General features: G+C 42.2%; 1 protein-coding gene across 2 annotated transcripts in view; it reads left to right on the top strand.

The window, feature by feature from the left end:
* The window catches only part of cdk14 (cyclin dependent kinase 14), a 228156-nt gene that overhangs the window by 119886 nt on the left and 83145 nt on the right, over positions 1 to 25125 (top strand). For both annotated transcript variants that reach the window (XM_072395031.1, XM_072395032.1), the window contains one exon: positions 7192 to 7312. In XM_072395031.1, coding sequence (XP_072251132.1) covers positions 7192 to 7312 — 121 coding nt within the window. The remainder of the gene's footprint in view (positions 1 to 7191; positions 7313 to 25125) is intronic.

Here is a 25125-nt window from a genome sequence, read left to right as displayed (position 1 = left end):
CCTGAAACTAAATTGAAATAAGTTGTCAGAATGAACAGGGCTGATTTATATATTGGTAGTGACCGGACTATGTTATTTTCATACTGTCACAACCGGTTGGTTAGCTGTGGTGTGGTGGAAGTTTGAGGACCCGGATGTAGATATAATTAAAAATAAAACTTGATTTATTTAAACTAAAAGAACACAAAGAGTTGCTGAGCCAGAATACAATAAATCTAAACTGTGGAGAAGTAAACAATCAAACAAAACTTGGCTGTGAAAAAACATGAGGCAAAACACTGGATCAATTATCTGAGGAAAAAAAGTCTATTTCAATTCTTTATTCTTTCCTTGTTCACCCTGTCTTTCCATTCTTCTTCTTCATCTTCTAGTCCATATCTTTCACCCTCAGTTTGTGGACCACTGGTTTGGTGTGAGAGATGATGACATAATTTACTTGTGAACTTCTTCCCAGTTGCTACTTGGACAGGAAGTTAGGTCAGCTGGAGACCCACATCAAGTGAAGGTGGTTGAATGTCTGTGTGTGCACATGTTTGTGTCTATGAATCCAAAGGTCAGACCTTTGAAGCAGTGCCCTCCTCTGCAGAAGACTCATGGGGTAACAATCATGTTTCTGCTAACATGCACACAGAAGGTGCAAGGTGAATCAGATGTCAAAGCACATGGAAACAAGCAATCAGACTAAATTGTAAGGAGTATCTGCTGCCTTTGGTCCCAGAAGAGGTGTTCAATGATCTCACAAAGGGACCCCAATGAGCTTGTACATACTGTTGATCCCACATTGGATTTGTTTCAGTGACATATTTTTGGCAGTGTTTTAACTTTGGTTGCCTCCTAAGTGTCTGTGGGTGAAAAAGTGGACATTTTATTTGTGTTGGAGGAGGAACAGCTAATTGAGATCTTGCTGATCTTGCTTATTGGGGGTCTTGCAGCGAAGCTGCAGACAGTCATTGTTTTAGTAGCTTTTCCTATTATTATTGATCTACTTTCCCCTGCAATTGAAGTCTATGGCAGCCCCATGAACGCTATGGTAAAAGTTTTGAAATTTGACATACGTATTCAGGACAGTGCCATTCGCAAAGTCAAGAATTTTCGTGCCCAAGAAGCAAACTCTCTAGTGCCACCAACACGTCAAAGTGCATTCAGCTGCATAACTTTGGACTCGTTGGTCAAATTCGGTACCGTTGGAATCCTTGGCTCATGACGTGTTCAATGCACCCTGTCTACTGTGTGATGGAAAGGGTACTGGTCATTGTCCAAGATGGATAACAGTTTATTCAGTGTTCTCCTCTTTACCACGGTCTCAGAAGACTCCATCCTGAGACCAAGTGCAGAGCCAGCCTTCTTGATACCACATCACAACCGTGCGAGTTACAAACAAGCCAACCTCTGACCACTACATCCTCCTTTATCCTCCTTTCACACCCCATCAGCCACACCCCCTTCACACACACAAAGACACAAGATCCTAGTGATGGGGTTAATAGCCTATCAGTGTGAGTGGTGTGATGCTCCTTGTTAGATTATTGTGTAGAAATTACAGTGCTCAGCTATCATGACTGCTAACTGAAACTCCTGTCTTGTGGGTGTTCTGACACGTGGAGATGTTAAATAGCCCTTCTCTCCTCTCATTTACTCTCCCTTCTGCCCTTATTCTTCCCTCACACAGGGGACTTGATGCGGAACAGGAAGTTTTTTTTTAACCAAGCTAAATGCTCTAATTAAGTCCTCCAACCACTTGGGAAGAAACAAAGAGGTAATGCCATCAGCTTCATTAAAGCTCAGTACATCTGTACTCTGCTTTAGCTATTATAGGAACAGTTGTGTCACTGCAGTATCAAAGCAGTTTGTGTCACTGCATTCATAAATGCTTGAGCAATGTGGAATAACATGGAGAGGATCATACTTTTAGAAATAAAACTCTGGAGAAGCTTTGGAAATTTAGCAATGACAGTTGCAGCAGGCAGTGATACCACCAAGGATTAAGATTAACCATAGTCTGGTATATAAATGTCCAATAAATCAATCAGCTGATGTTTGTGTTTACCAGTAAAATCTGGGTTGAAAAGTAAGGCTCACATTGTAGATGTGCCAATCACTGATTGCATTGTAATGTTTCATTACCTTTTTACAGTGTTCAGAATATAAGAGTAGCAATTCTTGATACTGGATTCAGGCTTCCTACACATTTGAAATTTCAAAATTCCACACTTTTTCCAGACCCTAATTTCCAGACCTCTCAGTAAAAAAAAAAATCAAATAATTTGTGACATTTCAGTAGATAGATGTCTATCATGTAAATAAATTATGCAATTAATAATTTGTTTTCATTAATCTGAATATTTATGCCATTATGTCGCCAAATAATTTCCAGAGATTCTTTTCTATGCATTTGTCATACTGTATTAGCTGTTGTTCTTTGTCTTTAGCAGCTTTCCCGAGGGCATGTGATTTAGCAAGGACAGAGATCTTGTCAGTGGCTTCTGCAGAAATGCACTCCTGACATCAGCAGATGAACTGCGAGTTCATCTGCTGATGTCAGGAGTGCATTTATGTGTCTGAAACTTTATTCTATTCTTCTTGAGTTGGTCAACTTCATCCTGCACGACGCTCCCTTTCTGAGTTTGGTGTGTTTGCTCCTTCTTCTTCTTCTCCTCCTCAAGATACCAATGATATCTCTGTCGTGCAAAGCGTGCGGACTGTAGTTGTTTGGTCATCTGAACCTTAGCTTCCCTGTCCACATGGTGCAAGTGGTCTACAATCACCCACTGGGCAATCAAGGTTCTCTCCTTCATGTTTTTGACAACAATGTTCTTATTAATAGAGAACTCTCATTCAACAGGAGCCTGGCCATAGGACAACAGAAGGATATTTTGGACAATTTCCCACAGATCTCTGAATTGATGCTGTTTGGCCAGATGTACGTAGAAGAAGGTGTCCAGTCTGGAGTGGGCACCTGTGGGCCACTGTGAGCCCACTCCAGACTGGACAGATATATTTATAATCAGATATTTTATTAGAAAAGGCGTGCACTCTTGTGCAATGGAGAGGAAGATGTTGACCTTTACCAAAAAACATGGGGTCAGAGTATTCCTTTTCAATATAGTCAAAAGACCTGTTTTTTGGATGTGGCACTTTAGAGGCCTTAATATTAGCCACATATCCCTGGACCTGTGGCTATATTGTAATGGCTCTTTCTAGGACTGTGACATTCTCTAGCCATCTATGTTTGACAGTACTTGAGAGGGAAAACAGCTGAACCTGCTACTTATGCAAAATCATCATGTCTGGCACATCAAGTACCCAGTACACTTCCACAGACAGAACCTCTGGCCCACTCACAATGGTCCTCAAGGAGCTGCTGGATGTAGCTGCAGCTGTGCCGCTGAAAAAGTGTCCTCTGCGCCTAGCCTTTGAAATGTGTACCACATGTTTAATGTCTTTACGTTTGTTGCAAAATGTCCCAATTAAAATCAGTAGGAGAGTAAGCAGTTGTGTTTTGTGTTATTTTGTTAAATTTTAACGATACATAACAGCTCGGAAAATAAACTGCCTATGACCGGAGATTTCACTCAGCAGTACGTGAGTGCACATGCGCGTCTACTTCTGAAACACAGCGGTTGCTATGGGGATCAGTGCGTTTGATTTAATGTAATAGTACTGGCAAGAAGGCCAGTAACTTAAACATAATTCATTTCAGTATGCCCGATATGGCTGGCTGATATCGGTCGACCTCGAATTTATACTCTGTCATACGACGGTGTTGCTCGACAAGTATAGTAGATGTGCATGCTAACAACGCATTGCATCGCGATTGTTGTGAACTTCTGCTATACTTAGCATTACAACACCATTGTACAAATCAGTTCCTTTACTTTAGCTAGTTTGGCTAATGGAGTAGCCCGCCACTTGCCAGCCACTGCAACAGCGGCATTACTAATATTAGCTAGTCATTTGAAGGATATGCATATTTGCATGTTCTCACCGTTCATCACTCGGTGTGTGGGCAAATCACTTGTTGTAATTGGACTTGGTCTCACGCTAGGTTGAGCCAAAAACGGTGCGACTCTTGCGCGGTGCAGAAGATGCAGTGACAAGACAACAGTACTTTTTTCCCTGCATATGACTTACAACTGCCGCCTCCCTCATATTGGAGATTTCAAATGATTTCACACAAAGTCTGCATTTCGCCTTCTTTATCCATTGGGGATCCTTAGCCAACCAGTCTTTATATTTGGGATTTATGAGCCAGTTTTCACAGAATTTACATTAGCCATTATTGGTTCTGTCAATTCTCACCACAAGGCATTTTGTGTAGCTGGCTCATGGACAGTGTGGACGTCACCTGTCTGTCGAAGCAGCAGTGAAACTTGATGACACCTGAGCAGGCCTTAAAGTGGGTTGGAGGAGGATAAGAGGGCTGGGTATTCCTCTTGGATTGCAAGAGGAATTCCAAGATGGTGGCGCGTGTACATGCTGCGGCTTCTCTCTCTCCCGACAACACAACATCTTTGTATAAGTCGCAGTGTCTTTGTATGTCTTCGTCGTGTTGTGTCAACCAACATCTGAGGCAATCTTACAGCTTTGAGTTTCTGCTCGACATTGGCAGAAACACACCTTTGAACCCAAACCCAGCATACGAGATTATGCTACAAGGCTGCGGTCTGCTCCGGAGGCATGAACCAGCCCCGAACCCCACTCCTGCACCTGCCCAGAGTGGAGGTGCTACAAGTGGCATGAGAGGAAACAGAAGAGGGGCAAGCGCGGAGGTATCCAAGCCAGGCTAGCAGCTAGCCCTCACAAGCCGGCCATCCTAGCCATTGTGCTGGCCAACGTAAGCTCTCTGGACAATAAAATGGACTACATATAGCTCTTAAGAAACACCCAGAGGAATGTGAGAGATTGCTGTGTGTTTGTATTTATGGAAACATGGCTTAAAAACAACGTCCCGAACCACGCCATTCAGCTCAAGCAGCTAACATGGTAAGACACGAGGAGATGGGCTCTGTGTTTACATCAGTGAAGCATGGTGCCGGGATGCTGTTGTGGTGAACAAGCACTGCTCGCCACTAGTGGAGCTCATGATTATGAAATGTCGGCCATTCTACCTACCGAGGGAATTTACAGCTGTTATGATCTTCATCTATGCCAACCCCAAGACAGCGTTTCCCAAACAACAATAGTACATAGACATTCCAACTAGGGGTAACAACACTCTGGACCATGTCTACACTTTCCAGAGAGGAGCTTACAAGGCTTTCCTCTCAATTTCCTCCTCGCTGATTACACTATCTACAGTCAGTGTAAGAAAAACATTCAGCAGGATCAACACCCAAAAAGCATCTGGTCCTGACAATATACCTGGCCGTGTACTGAGGGAGTGTGGGGGAGAACTCACAGATGTCTTCACAGACATCTTCAACACCTCGCTGAGTCAGACAGTCATCGCCATGTGCCTCAAAGCCACCACCATCAACCTGGTACAGAAAAAGTCCTCACCATCCAGCTTCAATGACTACCGTCCGGTTGCACTCAACCCCATCCTTATAAAGTGCTCCGGACGGTTAGTTATGGAGCACATCAGGTCAGTGCTCTCCCCCTCCCTGGACCCTTTCCAGTTTGCATATCAGTCAAATCGCTCGACCGAAGATGCCATCGCCACCGCTCTCCACCTAGCCCTTACACATCTGGAAAACAAAGACTCCTACGTCAGAATGCTTTTTCATTGACTTCAGCTCAGCATTCAACACAATTATCCCACAACAGCTGGTATTCAAACTTGACCAGCTAGGACTGAACACCTCCCTGTGCAACTGGTTGCTGGACTTCCTGACAGGGACACCTCAGGCAGTGCGGGTCGGCAGCAGCACATCCAGCACCATCAACCTGAACACGGGGGCCCCCCAAGGATGTGTGCTGAGCCCCCTCCTCTTCAACCTGCTGACCCATGACTGCACGCCTCCAACTCCATCATCAAGTTTTGGATGACCCAACCGTGGTGGGTCTCATCAGCAACAACGGTGAGACAAACTACAGGAGTGAGGTGAGCTGCCTGACCTCTTGGTGCAGGCACAACAATCTCTCCTTGAACGTGGAGAAGACAAAAGAGATTGTTGTGGACTTCAGGAGAGTGCACACCCAACACACCCCTCTGACCATCTATGGTGCTGCTGTGGAAAGGGTGAGCAGCACCAAGTTCCTACGTTTGAACGTCTCAGAGGATCTCTCACGGACCACCAACACTTCATCACTGGAAATGTATAAAATTCCATGTTTTTTCCATACTTGCATGGGAACCCTGTGGATTATGGTAACCGCATTTCTGCTGCACAATGGCTAAAACTGCCAACATGCCAGCGTTCCATCCACCTATTCCTTCACAGATACAGCAGCTCGGGTCATTGTTCTGACTGGAACTGACTGCTGCTGTACATGTACTCTGTAACCCCAAAAATCTGTTAGATCTTGGTTGTTTTTATTTAAGCATTTGTGTTCTGTTCCTCCTTATACTGTATCATCTGGATAATGCCATGCTGAGAATTTTAACTTGCTCAGTGTTGGATTTCTTTTTCTGTGAAAGCTCATTCCTCTCCTCTCATTCTTTAGCGGTCTCCTGCAATAAAGTCCCGATCCCCATTACCATCTTGCGTCTTCGCACAATTCCAACAGCATTCAAATTACTTTTCTGCTGAATGTGACGCTTGAGGTAGTTCAACTTCCATTCTTTCCACACTTCTCCCTCAGAAAACTCGCTTGCTACTTGACCTTAGCAGCATGTTTTGCAGAGTAGCCCTCTCTCACTCAAAAAATTAAAAATATCACTCAGTTTCACCTCTTATTCTTCTATTTGCACATATTCTGAAAGCCATTCCATCTTAAGAGAACTGCATTTCTTTTTTACTTTGGCTTGGTAAGTGGGTCTGCCACTGCCTTTTCGTTTCACCATAATAAGGGATTAACACTATTTTACCGTTGTAAAATGGTGCAAAATCAATTGTTATATCTTTCTTTTATTTACAGTTCAGCTTGGAATTTATTTTCTGCGCTGCCTAGATTTGCTATTTATAGAGAGTGCCGTAGCGGTGCGCAATTGTTTAGAGGGAACTAAAACTATGTATAGATATACTATACACAACCTTTCAATTTCATGTTATTAGTCATGCTTTATTGTTTGTATAACCCCCCCCCCAGGCTTGGCCAGGGCCAAGTCGGTCCCCAGCCACACCTACTCCAACGAGGTGGTGACCCTTTGGTACCGTCCTCCAGATGTCCTGCTGGGATCCACCGACTACTCGACCTGCCTGGACATGTGGTGAGTACTCATAGCTTCTGACTTGTGTGTTGAACTTATTCTTGATTTATTTAAATGAAGATTTGTTTCTTCAAAAGGGAACCTAGAAAATACAGTGCTGTAGATTTGAAATTGGAGAAGCATTAATTAACGCCTTAATTACACTCACACCTACTACACACAGAGATAGGGTTGATTCAGGTATGGATAAAACAACTTTTATTGTACTCGTATTCAGTTGTTCATTTACTCTGAAATGTCAAATAATTGTGAAAAATCCTTCAAGACTTAAAGAAAAAATTAAAGGTGACATCTGATTCATAATGCAAAGTGTAAAAGTTCCATTTTGGTTGGCTTCTTACAATGTGAAGGGTGTACTGAATCCGGTGAAAAGAAGTAAAATTCTGGGCAAAATGAAAAAAGACAAGGTAGCTATAATATTACTGCAAGAGACTCATTTAACCGATTCTGAACATGCTAAACTTAAAAGGCAGGGCTTTAACCAGGTCTTTTCATCGTCCATTAAAACAGAACACGGAAGGGGAGTGGCAACACTGATATAGAAAAGAAGACATTTTTTAAAAGACAGCTCTAACCACGGACAAAGAAGGACGGTATAATATGCTTGTGGGGAAATTAGAAGGATCAGTAGTTGTGTGTGTGTCGCCGAACCGGTTAAACAATGCCACCGAGGTCAAAAGCGTGGCTCCATTTCACCAAGATTGATGCCAATAGTGTGCGATGCAATAATGCCAAAAAGTCATCGCTGCTAAGGCCATCAACACGACTAATTTAATGAATTATTTGACCGTGCACAAAATCAATTTAAGAGCAGAAAGTTGCTCCGTGTTTTGACTGCAAGAAGGGCGGACTGCAACCATCCTCTCTGCATTCAAGTCAGTTGTGGACGCCACAGAGCCCGAGGGGAATAATTCAAAATCTCCACCACTGGACTCAGCTTCATCTAAGACAGTGTTTCTCAATTCCGGTCCTCATGACCCACTGCCCTGCACGTTTTCGATGTTTCCCTCCTCCACCACACTTGATTCAAATGAATGGCTCCTCATCAGGCCACTGCAGAGCTTGATGATGAACTGATCATTTGAATCAGGTGTGGTGAAGGAGGGAAACATTGAAAACGTGCAGGGCAGTGGGTCATGAGGACCGGAATTGAGAAACACTGATCTAAGAGTACCGAGGACGGCGCAGTGTGTGGCAGGTAAATTAACGTTCAGCGAAATCCGGCAGTAATCTGAATGTTACTGCAACTTAATATGCACAGAAAGCAGACATGTTGATTTTTTTTTATCCTCAGTATGTAGGATAGTATTAGACACCAACCTGTCACCTGTTTTGCACTGAAAATGATTTGTTGTTAATTTTTTCTGTAACAAAACTGCTTGGATTGGAAAAATAGATGGACATATGGATTTATTAATCTCTTTGGGAGATTCCCTCCAGGAAATTGAAATACTGAGCTGAAAAATAAAACTGAAGATTTGTACTGTTATGTGTAATGTAATTTCCTTTTTGTTAGACTTGATATTATAAAATTGGTATAGAAGAAAGTATCATTCAGGAACCGGTATCGATGTGAAGGTATCAGTATTGGTACCGGTGTCGAAAAATTTTGATTGATACCCAGCCCTAACCAGGGACAACACCTTTTATTCCCCACAACATAAAACTTACTCAAGGATTGATTATTTTTTTATGTACAGCAAAGATATTGGTTTTGTAAGGTCTTGTAAAATTGGGATAATGGACTTCTCGGACCATAGTCCAGTTTACCTAGACTTAAATTTTAAAAATAACAAAAAATACTTTTTCCTGGAGACTTAATTTAAATGTACTTAAAGGGAAAATGAGGGAAGAACTTAAGGAGTAAATTCACTTATACCTGTCAGAAAACGATAATGGGGAAGTGCTGTCTTGAGAGGGAAAATCATTTCGAAAACAGTTCTACAAAAGAGGCTCAACAGGAAAAATTGGATTGTCTAGAAAAATTTGGGGAAAAAAACATGCCCAATTGGACATTACTCAGAAAATTAAAAATCAGATTAAAGAAATTTATGATGTTGACATTCAGAAGAAACTAACCTTTTTGAAACAGAGGTACTTTTAAGTAGGTCGGAAATCAGCTAAATTTCTAGCTTATAAATTTAGAAAACAACAAGCAGAGAGGGTGGTATATAAAATCAAAGATCCAATCACCAAACGATTGAAACTTGATGTTCAGGACATTCATAGTTGTTTTGAAAAATATCACAAAAACCTATATGCCCGGATGGCCAGTAAGGGGGACACCTCACCTGAATCTCTGCTTGCTTCACTTAATCTCCCAACAATTACAGAAGACCAGAATAAAGTCTTAGTGGCCAATAGTTACTATAGATGGACTCCAACAGGCAATCTCTAGACTCAAACTTAATAAGTCTCCAGGTTCCGATGGGTTTACAGTGGAGTGGTATAAGACTTTCAATGACTCTTTATCACCATTCTTACTGAGAACATTCAATTGGGTCCTTATAAAAGGGGAGATTCCGCCATTTTGGAGAGAAGTGATCATAACTGTAATACCGAAAGATGCTAAAGATAAGACTGATTGCTCTAATTGCCGCCCAATTAGTTTGTTGAACCAGGATTATAAACTCTTCACATCAATTCTAGCAAAATGTTTAGAATGAATACTTCCAGATATTATACAGTTGGATCAAACAGGGTTCATTAGACAGAGGGAAACAGATGACAATATTAGGAGGACACTACATGTAATTAATCATATAAACAAATACACTTTAGAGGTTGTCCTGTTAGGATTAGATGCAGAAAAGGCATCTGTTGATTGGTCATTCTTATATAAAACATTAGAGAGGTTCCATTTCCATGATGATTTTGTTAAAATAATAAAGGCTTTATATTATAAACCAACAGCAAAAATTCGGATTAAGGGATAAATATGGTTTATTTTTAGGTTACAAACTAAACACCCACAAATATAAAATTTTGACATCTAATTATTCTCCTAGCCAACCTATCAGAGAGTAATTTAAAGCCAATTGGGATTCAATGTCAATTAAATATTTAGGTCTGAATATTCCAAAAAATCTGAACATGATTATATATAGTTATATTATATATAACTACGACCTCTTATGTTCCAAAATTAAATCTGATCTGACTAGGTGGAATCTAGTTCCCTTTTTAGGGAACTTTAGAGATATCCATTTGAATTTGGAGACTCACAATTGTTACTTATGTTATGTTGATATTTAACGTCTTTATATCTTAAGTCTTATGTCATAACCTTAAACCTTCATAGCTTAACTAGTTGTGGTGTTTTCAGAATCCTCTAGACAAATGTTCTACAAGATGGAGGAATGGAGAAATCGAGTTTCTTTGTTTTATCAAACGCTAGAATTAGATCGTCTTATAAAACACGTCCAGGCAGACGTCACAACAGTTTCAGGCATATCATTGGCTGAAAGTGGAGCGTAAGTCTATGTCATGCCCCGCATCCGCAAATCAAACCCCGGAAACCACAATGAAAAGTTAGAACGATGGAAAAAAAGAATGATGGAAGAAGATGGAAAGACTGAAACAGTCAGAAAGATGAGGAGGAACAAAAACATCCGAGCAAAGAAAGAAACAGAATGAAGAAGTAGAAAGATATACATTTTTTTGTGTTTTTTGCTCGTCCATTGTCATCTTGTCTGTTTGCTTTGCACGTTTTTAACCTCCGCTGCTGCACACGTTATCACATACGTTTTCTTACCAAGAAAGCCAGCGTAAGCTTGTCAGCCCTTTTTGTTAATATTGTGAATTCAAGTTAATCTTATCAGAGCTGGTTATTGGACCAAGCCACCAAACCAACTCCGAAATTTGGACATTCTTTTCATTATTTATGGTGAAATCCTTGATACAAGCCAGTTCCGTCTCCTGGGCAACGAGAAGCTCCCCCCTCTGGTGTAGAAGAGCTACCTATCCAGGCAACTTGAAAGTCCACGAAAGTCACCCACAACTACGGAAGGCCTTGAGACGCGGAACCGAGAGAAACACACTTGGACCCCGCTGGCTATTGCCTGGTGTGTTCAGAGCAGACAAACAGGGCAAAAGTGTCAACCCAAGTAAGGTCTGCCCTCGTCTTACCTTTCAGATGGTATACGGTGGGTGTAGAGAGGATTCATTGTTAAAATGATAAAGGACTCCAAGATGTTAACCTTTAACTGCAAATAGTAAACAAAATCTAGACAATTTAAGTAATTCCGATATTCCTCCATTCCCCATAGTTTTTTAATTCACAAAGTGTTTCCTATATAATCATCCATATTCCTCGCATTTCTTCTGTTTGTCTTAAGGTTCATGTGTTTGGTCATATAGTTTTAATAAATAGTTCATATATATATATATATATATATATATATATAATTAACAGGTTGTGTTGTATGTTTTCTTTACGTAATGTCAGTCAAACCAAACGAGAACTCATGAAGGTAGCAATTTGAGACTGGTTAATAATTTCAAAATTAATTTTAACATACCAGAATCGTATTTCTCGAGAACCTCTTGTAAATCCTTATATTTTATGAAGTTACGCTACACAAAACATACCAGCAGAAATTCCAAAGTGTACATTTCAGGAATTTGATAAATTAATATCACGATTTATTTGGCAGGACAAGAGGCCAAGAATTCGCTATAAGATTCTCTAAGAATTTGAGTGAGAAAATGTAGGGTTTTTTAGAGTTCCAGCACAAAGAATTTCTCTGGGAGGAAGTACATCTTGCTGGAGATTCTGTGGTGAGAGGAAGGAAACACATTTTCATGTGTTTTGGGGCTGCCCAGTCATTTCAAAATATTGGGAAGAAATTAAATTGAACATGAAGAAAATCATGAAAATAGTGATCCCATCAGGGTTTGAGACATTATGTCAGGGGCTAAGACCAGACACTGAAGGGACATGGAAACAAATATGTGTATAACATTTTACTATTGGCGAGGATAGAAGCAAGCCCGCCCGGGCTCCCATTGGCGAAAGCAGGAGTGAATCCATCCGGGCTCCCACTGGCAAAGGCGAGGACGAAGGCAAAGGCAGCGGTGAGCGTGGCCGATACCTCGGCCGAGTCTGCGCCAAAAATGTCCACCATGGCCGCATGGTGGGCCCTTCTCGCCGCTTCCCAGACTGCTGGCATCCAGGGAACAAGCCTCCACCGCAAGAAGTCGAGGATGCCGGCAGAGACCCTCAGCCTGTCCCACTCGTCGGCTCCCTTGATTAAACAATCGACCAAGGCCGCAAGTCGACTCTGGAGAGCCCAGTAGTCCGCTGGGTTCATGTCTGGCAGAATCCTTCTGTCAGGATTCGTGGTGAGAGAAGGGAGGACCCAGATGCAGACTTCAAAGCAAAACAAGGTTTATTCCAAAAACAAAGCACAAGGCAATAAAAAAAGACGGGGCTGAGCCGGATATCAAAAATACTAAACTGTGGAAACAAAACAAGGCTGCGGCTATGAAACAAGACTATGAAAAAACCAAGACAATGAGTAAACAAGACTATGAAACTGTGTGGCAAAAACATGACCTGACAAGACTGTGGATAACAAGGCATGAGAGGTAAGGTGAGGATTCTGCAATGAGTTGAGTGAACCTGGAAACTAAGTACTGTGGGAAGGTGATTAGTGATGACGTGCAGCTGTGGACCAGGCAGACGTCACAACAGTTTCAGGCATACCATTGGCTGAAAGTGTAGCGTAGGCCTACGTCATGCCCCGCCTCCACGAATCAAATTCTGGAAACCGCAAGGAAAAGTCAGAATATTGAAAGTTCAGCAGTCCAGAAAAGAGATCAGTAGAGAAGATGAAGAGCAGAGAGTTTTAAGATTGATGGAATGGGAGTCTGGCGGAGAGTCTTTGAAAATGGCAGGAGAGGAAGATGAGATGGAAGAAGAAGGTCCAAACAAAACAGAAAGAGAAGAATGTAGTAGAAAGAAATACATTTTGCGTTTTTGTTCGTCCGTCATCCTGTCTCCTCTCTATAGCACGTTTTAAACTCTGCTGCTGCAGCATCCTCACCTATTTTTGATCACCAAAAGGAGCCAGCCTTAAGCTTGTCAACCTTTTTGTCAATCTGTGGTGAATTTAAGTTCACCTCATCAGAGTTGGTCAGCAACCAAAACCAACTCCACCCTTGGACAATTTTGTCATTATTTGCGGTGAATTCCGACACACTACCCCGTTCATCTTCTGAGCCACCAGAAGCCATTCTCCGGTGCAGGAAAGCGACCGGTCCAGGCCCTGAAAGTCAACTACAACGAAGGCCGCGAGACGCGGAACCAAGAGAGACCCAGTTAGACCCGCTGCCTTTACCTGTGGTTCGGAGCTGATCTAACAGTAAAATCCTCCCTGTTCTTACATTTCAGACGGTATGCAGTGGGTGGCGAGAGAATTCACTGTTAAAATGATAAATTAAACCAAGTTTTTAGCCTTTAAATTCAAATAGTAACAAACCTAGACTATTTGAATGTTTCCGGTATCCATCCATCCCTCCCCTTAGTTCTTTTCAATTCACTAAGTTTCTCACATAATCATCCATATTCAAAGCATTTCTCCTGTTGTCTTAAGGTTCACGTCTTTGGTCAAGTCATTTTAATAAATGGCTCATTTATATACATATATAAAATCAAACGGTTTTTGTGTATGTGTTCTTTACGTATGTGTGAGTCCAACAAAACGAGAATTCAGCAATGGATTGGAGAAGATTAGTAGGAATGGGGTCCAGCGGGCATGTAGTAGGACGGCTACATGTGAGAAGTTTAGACACACTGCTCTGAGCAAGAGGAGTGAATGAGGAAAATGATGCAGTTTCCGGGTGTCAGTAGTACTATGAATCTTGTTAATGTAGAAAGACTTTTTTGCATCAGTAACACTGGATGCAAATGATGACAGTATCGCCTGGAGTTTAGCTAGATCTGCAGGATCTTTTTACTTGTGTCCTGTCGGTAGCTCTGAGATTGGTGCGCAACGCTCGTAGAGTACCATTAAGCCAGGGGGGAGACTGGCAGGATCAAGCAGGTTTGGTGGATAGAGGACACAGACTATCCAGAGATGAGCTCAGTGTAGAGCAAAGGGACTCCGTTGAATCATTAACCTCAAGGGAAGAGAATGTGTTGGAGGTCGGAAGAGCGGCGGCAACAACGGAGGAGAAGCGGTTGGGCGACAGGTTGCGGAGGTTGCGGTGGAAGGAAACCATAGGGGATGATTTGGTGTAAGCGGCGGCAAAATTGTGGGATCGCTGAAGTTACTGACAGTAAGTGGACGATTATTTACAATAGACGTAGCTTCATAAAGGTCCTGAAGGAAGTGTCGTCCAACCTTCCAGTACTGCAGGCAAGGACCATGCTCAGAACACCTCTCACTGTCCAGATTTGATGCTCCTATTCACCTTCAACGTAACTTGTGTGTGGCGTGTTCATCTGAAAATCACACTGCTTGTTTGCCAGGTATGCTGCCAGTCTTTCTTTATTGATTTCTCTCAGAGCCTTTGCCATTTAATTTTTTGCTCCCACAAAGTTAGTGCCTTGATCCGACCTAATGTGTCTAACGGTTCTGTGAGTAGCGATGTAGCATCGTAAGGCACTGATGAATGCGTCTGTTGTCATATCTTCCAACATTTCTGTGTGCACTGCCCTGGAGTAAAGATGTTAAGAGGAAGCCATGCCGTTGCTCTTTACGACCTCGCTTTGTATAGAAGGGGCCAAAACAGTCCATACCACAGTGAGTAAACGGGGGAGTTGGATCGACACGGTTGCTAGGTAGGTCCACCATTCGTTGTTCCTCTGGTGGGGCGCAAACTCTTCTGCACCGTACACACTGTTTTATGTATTTGACTATGGCTTTATTTCCACCAACAACCGTTGGCTCTTAATTCATTCAGGGTTTGCCCTTTTCCCTGATGTTGTATTTTGTCATGATGATGTGCAATGCTGTGACAGCACCATCTTTTGGTAGAACTATTGTCTCAACTTGAATGACTCTCATACCTTTTTCAGTCTTCCTCCAACTCTCATTATGCCATCTTGGAGAAATGGGTCAAGCTGATAGAATTGGTGATGGCAAGGCAGTGCTCCTGGTTTCTGGCCGAGGATTTTCATTTCCTCTTGAAAGGCATCTTGTTGTGGCAATCTTATGACAGTCAGTGCAGCTTGCCTTCTCTCTTCCACTTTTAAAGGTCTGACGTCTTGATCCTTTTAGCCAGCCATTGGATACGAGTAATGACATTGATCACTGTGGTCCAACTTGATAACCGCAACAGGTGTCCTCGATTGTCAAATTGTCTTGCCGTCTCAGTTTTCAGCACCTGGATAGTCCTCACCTCTGGATCTCCCACCAACAACTCTGATGAAACCTGACTTGTGGCCATCTCTCTCTCCGATAGAAACTTGGGACCAGAGAGCCAATTTGAGTTCATGAGATCAGCCACGTTGAGGCCTCGAGGCATGGTCTGCAGGGTTTTCCCCTGTATCAACATAGTGCCATTGTTTTGTGTCAGTAAGTGTCAGAAACTGGCAGGACACAGGACATACTTGCAGGATAGGTTTCAAAGTAAGATAGTTTATCATAAATAAACGTCTTAACAGGTCTCCGTTCAGTGAAACAAACACTCTGAAACACTATGTCACAGTTTGCATCAAGGAGTTAGCAGGCATGGTAGTGCTGGAGGGAACGAGGCTGGGAGTAATGTGGGTATCCAGTTTTTTTATCGAGCTCGCCAAGTGAATGCTATGCTTTCTGACACAGTGCCTTCACAAAGTGTCCGCGATTACGAGAATAAAGTCTTAAATATTCTATCAGTGAGCAGAACTGTTTAATTAACGTTTAACATGTAGCCTATAGCATTACATTAACCTTATATGCTCACTGTTGCACTCTCGCCTTTTCCGTTTTAACTAGAACAACCTGCAAATTATGACTTTATTCTCACCATATTCCCACCAATTCTCCCCGCCGTATTTAATAACAACTTTAATCTTGTAATTGATTCCAAAATATATATTTTTTAAATGTGGCCCTAATACTCCGCCGTGCAAGCCAAAGTAAACTCCTTTTTTTCTTTTATTAATTTTTCAAAGCTAGTGTTGAAAGGCAGAGAAATGAGATGCGTTTTCAGTCTGGATTTGAACTGACCTAAAGACTGAGAAAACGCTTTTGGACGCTCTGTAGACGCTGCAGGGAACCCTGGTCCAACCCTATAGATAGAGAATTACAGTAATCCAAACGCGATGTTATAAATGCATGGATTGCTCTTTCAAAGTCAGACTGAGGAAGATAAGATTTAATCTTTGCAAGAGTCCTCAGCTGGAAAAAGCTGGCCTTGATAACAGCGCTGATGTGCTTATCAAATTTAAACAGAGGGTCAACCATCACACCCAGATTCTTTACAAAAGGACGGCAGTAGGAGGCGTAGCCAAAATTATATATAGCTGGCACACGGGGCACCAACAATGCATATATAGCGGACACAGCGTGATGTGATAAGATATGAGGATTTATCCGAAAGTTCTCACAAAGACAGAAAAAGACAGAATCTTACGATTCTGGTATGTTAAATTATTTATCAATTATTAATAAATTAATAAATTCCAGTCTCATATAGTTGCTACTCTGGTCTTTCTTCCACTGGCGCTCAGCGCGCCTACACCCGCGCCTGAGTTCATGCGTATGCTCGTTTAACCAAGGTTGCGCCATAGGTTTTATGCGCTTCAGCCTAAATGGGTCCAAAACCTCTTTACAAGTTTCATTAAAGTAAGAGAGGAGTTTATCCGGAGTAGGGTTTTGAAAATCCTAATGATACGTTTCTTTGAAAACACCAGAAAACCAGGAAGCTGTCTGGGAATGCGCACCCGGCATACCGGGGCTCAAAGACTGACCACACCCTGGGACACCGTTACCGAGAACAGTACAGCAATGTGGTCAGAAAAGTGTGTTTCGCAGATCTCAATCATATTTACATTAATACCAAAGGACAGCACCAGGTCCAGGGTGTGTCTTTTTTCATGTGTCGATCCCGACACGGACTGAGTCAAGTTAAAAGAATCTATCAAATTTAAAAAGTCTTTGGCCAGTGGTCTGGATTTACAGCAAACATGGATATCAAAATCCCCAACAATGAGAATTTGGTCATAGATCAGCAATATGCCTGTCACAAAGTCTATAAAGTCCTCAATAAAATCTTTATTCAACTTAGGAGGTCAACGTACCAGAGCACACAAGACTGGAGTATCACAATTGAACACAAATGTCTGAAACTTAAAACTGGAAAATGAATCTGCCGGTACCTGCCAACAGGTGTGACTTGATTTGTATACTGTTGCAAGCCCCAATAATCGAGACGAGTTTAGATACAGGCATTCATGTGGTAAAAGTTCTGAGAATGGGGTAGACTCACCGACTTGGAGCCAAGTCTCCATGAGCAACGTAAAATCCAGTTTGCGAGACATGAAGAAATCATTTAGGAGAAACTTTTTTGTTGGCAAGCGATCTAGCATTTAGTAGCCCCAATCGTAGAGTCACATCCTTGCTGAGCCGCTGGTGGCTGCGTTTCAGCGACCGGAGGCATCCAAGATCCACTGCACAGTGTCTGACGAAGCGCTTGAGCAGCAGCGCCCATAGTGGCAGATGTCCAGGCACACCGGAGCTACAGGCTGGATCCACCATAATCCATGGACATCCAGGTGTAGTAAGGAGGGGAGTGATCCCAGAAGTGGACCTCCAGTAAGTCCTGACTTTCACCAGAACGCCTCCGCGTTTTCCGCGTCTTCTGGCCTGCTTCTTCCACCCAGAGACAGGTAAGCGCCACAGGTGAGCTGGTACTGAGACAAGATGAGGAGGGGGTGTGGATGTTTGATCCTCAAAGTTTTGGTTTAAAAACATCTGATAAGATCGATTTAGATCAATAAGTTCCTGACGGTCATACACTAGCAACCTAGAGATATCTTGGTGCAGTATACGAAACAATACAGCAATAAGCATCAGATAAAACGGGACAGGTAGACAGCTGTTGGTACACGCTGGTGCCATCTTGCCTAGCATATGAACACACATTTGTTCAGAGGATTCTGAAAAAACCACACCTTGTTAAGGTATCACGGTAAAGACATGAAATAAACATACGAAATACAAAGACGTCTAACATCATAACATAACATAGATAACGATTGTGGATCTTGAATACCTCTCAAATTCAGATGGATATCTGTAAAGTTATTACGCATGATTAAAGAACCAAGCAATGTTATTTTCCTGTGTTAACCATGGAATACAAAAAGAAACAGCAGGAAACACATGTTAACCGTTGCATTACTTCATATACATTTCCAGTTACTGAATTTATTTAGATTTAACTATTCAATACTATAGACCACTAGGGGGCAATAAAAAAGTTGATTTCTTCCTTATTATACCAAGTACGATCAGAAAAAGGTTTCAAAATTCAGCTTGTGATATCACTGAAAATCTGAAAGAAAATGTACAAAGATATGATACACGTTTAACACAGTTTTAAAATTCAGCCTAAAGTGAATCTGAAGAAAGTATTTGGTATAAGTGTGAGATGTCTGATTCTTGTCTGACTGGATCAAAGCAGATAGATATCACCTTTTATTTACATTGTCTAGATAAGAAGGAAGGAACAGTTGGTCAGTTGCTCCAATCGTCATCTAAAAGGGTTAATTGTTTGTTCAGGCTAGTTTAGCATTTGGACATTAACACTTTACCCATAAGTTATGGAGGAGGTCTGGTGGGAGAGTGTCTCCCCAAATCATCTCCAAAGGACAAAGGTTGTGGTAAATAAAGTTATGCCTGTCTCTTCCTGGTGAGGAAATACCCCATATGTGTCTTTGCACAAACATTACCACACAGGAATGTTGTTTGGATCTAAAATAATATTATATATATATGTACATAAAAATAATAGTATATATTTTATTGTATTATTATTGTATATCATAAAGATGTTTTTAGTCCAAGCTCAAACGGCAAGATGTGATGAGGTCCTGAGCGGTGGAAAAGTCTATCCCTGAACTCTGAGTTAATCTGAGTAACATTTAACCGTAAGATTGTAGCATAGCCTATAGTTGAATATAAGTAAGAATGAAATCTGATTTTCATTTAGATGCAATCCAACAGGGGAAAAAAGGACCTGGAAGAAGCGAAAAATGAAATATAAAAAACATAATTAAAAAAGTAAGGCATATATTGCACCTCACTTTGATTTTGATTTTATTTTTTTAATTGACTTAGGTTATTAAACAAAGCAAATATTAATTCAGTGGCTACTTGAAATAGTAAATTAAACCCCTAACAAAATGTTGTTTTTACACATCCTCTCACTTAATACCCCACTAGTAGACACTTGATACAAACACATTTTTATTTTATACCTATTGAAGTCATTTAAAATGTGACGCTGTAACCGACACTCATTAAAATATTAATCTAAAAACAAAGAAACATTGAGTTCTGCCCAGCCAACAGAAAGAAGGCAGAGGCCCGAAAAATGGGTGGAGGGCCACCTCCACCACCTCTGACAGAGGCTGAGGAGCTGGCCCTCAGCCAAAACAGTGGTTGCCTGGTGGCTGAAGGCATCCCCGGGGGAAGTATACACTTGTCTTAACCCTAACCCTAACCCTTGTCTTTTTAAGAAATTAAACTAACATATAAAATATGTATATACATATATATATATATATATAAAATGCCAAACAGATTTACTTTGCCAAGGGAAGCTGAATGTAAAGCTCCCCTTGATGCCCATCAACTGCTTATTTATTTTTCTTACAATATTGAACATATAATAGTGCCAAACCGAACTGGGGGACAGGGAAAGAAGAAGAGCAAAGAAGAAGAAACAGAACAGAAATTGAAAGAAAAACTAGACAACCAGCTGCTACACCTGTAAAAACAAAACAGACGACAATCCATGGCCTCTGAGGGGAATCCAGCCTTAGAGCCACCAGGAGCACCTGAAAGCAGACAAGCAGAGAAAGAATAAACACACAAACAAACAAAATGCTACTGGGCTAATGAATGCACGTGTGCGTGTGCATAAACATGCAATACACATTGGACAGGTCCCACATGATAACTGTGCTTAGTTATGGGTGTATAAGTGGACAGAGCAATCAGCAATCAGAAACGGAGCAGCGGAGCCCAGCGGAGCACAGAACCCGCGAAACCCACCACAGGGACAACCACGCATCCACCCAGAAGAGTGCAGAAGAAGTTCCTGGACAGAGCCCCCATAAGCATAGGGCAGAGGCCCACCGGGAATCCGGGGCAACAGTCCCCGACCCTTCCATGTCACAGTTTAGTCATCCAATCATCAGTTAACTCCACTCCCCTGTGCACACAGCTGCCTCTCATCACATGCAATCAGCCCAGCATATCGTCACCAGCTCCACACTCTATCCTTTGCCAGATTGTTCTTTGCCATGCAAGTCTTTCCAGCGTTCTCCTGCCAGCTTTACCGGTACCGACCTCGCCTGTCCCTGATTCCCTGCTTCGTCTGCCTCCTGGTAATTCGACCCAGCCTTCTGTCCCTGACCAAGAACTTTGCCTCTCCTCTCCTGATTCCTGTTTGCCGGTTTCTAAACCGTTTGTCTGTCTTCCAGAGTCTCAGTAAAGCCTTGAACTTTTTACCACTGTCTTCTGACTCCTTTGTACTGCAATTTGGTCCATGCACCACCCGTTACACGCCAGGCCCCAGCCACCCAGACATGGGTCGTGCACCGGACCCGGGCCCAGGAGCCCGAGCGCCCCCAAACCCCCCGGCAGAGGCCCCACCTAATACCCGAGAGGGCCAGGCGCCCCAGACAGCCAAGCACAGTGGGCCAGCGCATGCCCCAGTGCCCCAGAAGTCAAGACGTGCCCACAGGTGGGTGAAGCCACGAGCAGCGGGGAGAGGCAATGCCCTGCCGTGCCCCCCCCCCAAAAAAAAATCAGGAACAGCATAAGCAAGCCAGAGGACAGCAAGTCCTCTGTCATCACCACACACACTTGCACATCACATACATCTGCACATGTTCCCCCTCCCTCAACTCCGCTGGGGTGTGGCGCAGCGGGCACACCAGGGGGCCAGCAGCCCCCCAGCCACCACAGACCCCAAACCAGCAGAATAACTCATCCTCCTGGCCCGGCCCGCCCCAGGCAGCAACCAGGCAACAGGGGTGTGGGAAGACCCCTCCCCTCGCCCCTCTAATAGTGAGCGATTAAAATTGAGGGGCAGCCAAACTTGTAGAACTGGGAGCGCGGCCCTCTGGGCAGCCTACATACCCAAAGAGCCCCGCCCACCAGAATCCCTCAAAGCTACCACCCCCCAAGACCTAATGTGTGTGTGTGAGTGTGTCTGATAAGTAGTGATGTCTAAGGTGTAATTAAAACAGGTTCGGGGAACTGCAGAGTGCAGCAAAGGGGATCACCTACGTGGCCCCATCCACTACACCCAGAAAAAAAACAACCTTGAAATTGTATTACTGGAACGCCAGTTGAGGTGGGTTCATTGTCATGGTGAATATGTGAAAAATGTTAATGTTTGGAACTATATTATGAATCCTGACTGTTGCTTTTGTACTTTTAAGGAATAAAGAAGAATCAAATCATGTGAATTTGTCTGTATTTTATTTTGACTCAAAAGTAATTTCGGGTGATTATGTCCCTTGCAGCCCTTCCATCCTGGACATCTGCAGAGTGGATGGAATGGTTATGCCCAGGGTCATTAATTTGTACGGCAGGGTGTTGCTCTCTTCTAATAATTGCAATATTATGGCGAACAACACATACCACAATGTCACATGCCCTCTCTGGGGTGACCCTGAGCTTACACGGGCACTGGAACCGGGATTTGAGTATGCCTATGGCTATCTCAACCCAGGCTCTAGTCCTGCAGAGGGCTGCATTAAAACGTTGTTGGAGCCCCAGCTAAGGGGTCAACAAAGAGGGCTGGCATGGATAACCTTGATTCCCCCAGGAGGTAGCCATCAAACTGTCCTGTAATTGTAGAATACACATTTGAGTGCATTTAAAAAGGGAGACAAAGAACATTTGTACAAAGCTTTAGCTTCCTTACCACGTGCAAATCTGTTGCTCAGACTACACTCCCGGTAAATCCGGGAATTATGCACAGAGCCAGGCCACTTGGCTTCTACATTTGTGATGATGTAAGCTGTATCACATATGAACTCTGAGGTCGCAGCAGAATGTATATCATCATTTAAAATAATAGAGTGTATGATTTCTACATCGGTCACCTGCAATCCTGTGGAATTCCTCTTTTATGGTTCTAACAGGTTTGTGTCCGGAGAACACTACCATCACTGGTAACAGGTGTTTCAGTGCGAGGGTTATTTTCCTTACAGCTCTTTACCATTTGAAAAAAAAACGTAGCGTGTTTTTGCTCTGATGTGAGTGCACGTCCATGGTGTTGAAGGTTGGTGATATTTGGCCAGAGAATGTTATTGAGATAAATGATACTGTTTGAGGAAAAGTGGCAGTGTTCAAACAGATAGTCCTCTGGAAATGATAAAACGTCTCATCTGGGTCGGAAGATTCTCTGACGATATGAAGCATTTCGAATCAATAAGGCTTTGATGTCAATCGGATTTGGTAGGAATGGGCAATCCATGTCTACCAGCTTTCTTAATGTGGGAGGAGACGGGTAGAAACTCTACGTTTCTTATAGTAAACCTGCCAGCGGGCAGGTTATGTTCACAGAGTCTGTTACCATGGTGATTGACTCAGAGTTTCAGGTACCTCTCTTTCTGGAATGGATAATTCAGAGTTTCCCTAATCTCTATTTATTAGGGTTTGAGTATTTTTTGGAATACTTGGGTTTCTGGGTTCATTGTTTCACTTTGGTTTGTGTTCTTGAGTTATTGGTTTGCTATAAGGTTTTCTTAATTTTATATTCTAGTCTTTAGTTTGCTTTTTAAACTACTCATGTTTGTTTTAGATTTTCTTTGGGTTGTGTCTTGTCTTAATTCTGTTTCGTTTCTCATTCCATATTTTTACTCATTGTTTCCTCAGTCCCCATGTTCAGTTTATTAGCTCATCTGTCACACCTGTTAAATTCTCTCAGCTGCAATCTTTCACTAATCAGTTCCCACAGTATTTAAGCTCTCTGGTTTCTTATTGTCATTTTCAGATCCTTGCTGTTACTATCAATGGTTTGTTCTTTGTTGATTCGTGATCATGTTCATGGTTATAGTCTGGTTTTGTTATTTCTTAGGGGTTTTGTTTTCTCATAGTTTAGTTCATGGTTTTCGGACTTTTTGCTTTTTGTTCTAGCTTTAGATAAATCAGGTTCTGTTCCTCCTCATCCTCCTGTCTATCTTAGTCTGCATTTGCATCATCTCACCACCTTTTTCACATATAAAAAGTTATAAAAAGATTTTATTTGTCGTTTTTATGCGTCACATAAAAACAAAATTGCGTTTCACTCATCCACCGTTTGGAGATCAGTGCAGTTAATTTCAACAATAAATAAGGGAACGGATGGATAAATAAATCAAAACAGATAAAAATGGTCAGGGATAAAAGTGAATAAAAATTATCATTAAATAGGTGCTCTAACAAATAAACAGCTACAGACACCACACACTCGTAGCAGTTCTGTTCTGAGTTAAACAACACAGTTTGGACAGGGTGGAGCCAATAAAATAAGACCCAGGCTGGCTGAATTTGCAAGATCAAAATGTTAAGAAACACTGTAAGTGTACGGAAATTCCTTCATCATCTTCACGTCATCGCTAATAAACAACATTTGTAAAGCTATGTATGCAAAAGCTAAAACTGTATGTCCAAATATCTATTGGCACTACAATATACTGAAGTCTTGGTCATCTACGACCATTCTGTCAGCCTGGGGAAAGGGATACAGTAGGTATAATTGGCCATATTTAGTCATTAGAAAATATAATATGAAACTCACTGTAAATTATGGGGAAAACCGGGTCTAAACTGGTCCATATTTAAAAGTCTGACAGTGTATTAAGCAGATGTCAATATTTTAACTACCCCTTAAAACATGTTTGAATTATTTCATCCAGCTTGGTCTTAACAAGGATCTGAGAAAGTACACCTCAAAGGACCTTGGAGCAAGATGATAATTAAACTTTGGTGTAGGACAAAAGTGAAGACCTCATTGTAAGGTCTTGACCTAGGGAGTAACATGTGTCAGGTTGGAAATTGTGGGCAGCTCCTGCTCCTCACAGGTGATCTTTGAACCTTGAACCTGAGACACTTTTGAAGTCTTACACAGCAGCAACAGAATGGGATACAGACCAGTTGTAAACAGTTTTAGAAAGCTCTTGACCTATTCTACTATCACCTGTGGAACACCTGTAGGGGCCACCACTAAGTAGGGTCAACACCCAGAAAAATCATGATTCCTGCCACTCTGTTTCGCCAACTGACATTCAATAGCTGAAACAAATGGAAGCCATTTTTCACTGCAGGGTATTGCACATGCGCACCGGTCGCTCGTGTCATTGGATATTCCTAGGATAATGCACAAAAATCTGTGCATAACTTTTCGTACATTTCCATACGAACCCTCTCATGAGAATGTTAAATCTCCACTTGCAGTTTGTTCCACTTGTTTGCAGCATAACAGCTAAATGCTGCTTCTCCATGTTTAGTCTGGACTCTGGACTGGACCAGCTGACTTGAGTCCTTGGATCTAAGAGCTCTGCTGGGTTTATATTCTCTGAACATATCACAGATGTATTTTGGGCCTAAACCGTTCTGGGATTTGTAAACCATCAGTAGGCTTTTAAAATCTATTCT

Source organism: Leuresthes tenuis, unplaced genomic scaffold (genome assembly GCF_036924035.1).
Source record: "Leuresthes tenuis unplaced genomic scaffold, fLeuTen1.0.hap1 SCAF_10, whole genome shotgun sequence".
In the NCBI taxonomy this organism is placed as follows: Eukaryota; Metazoa; Chordata; class Actinopteri; order Atheriniformes; family Atherinopsidae; genus Leuresthes; species Leuresthes tenuis.
Note: the sequence above shows the minus strand (reverse complement) of the source record. Positions and strands in the feature narration are given on the sequence as shown.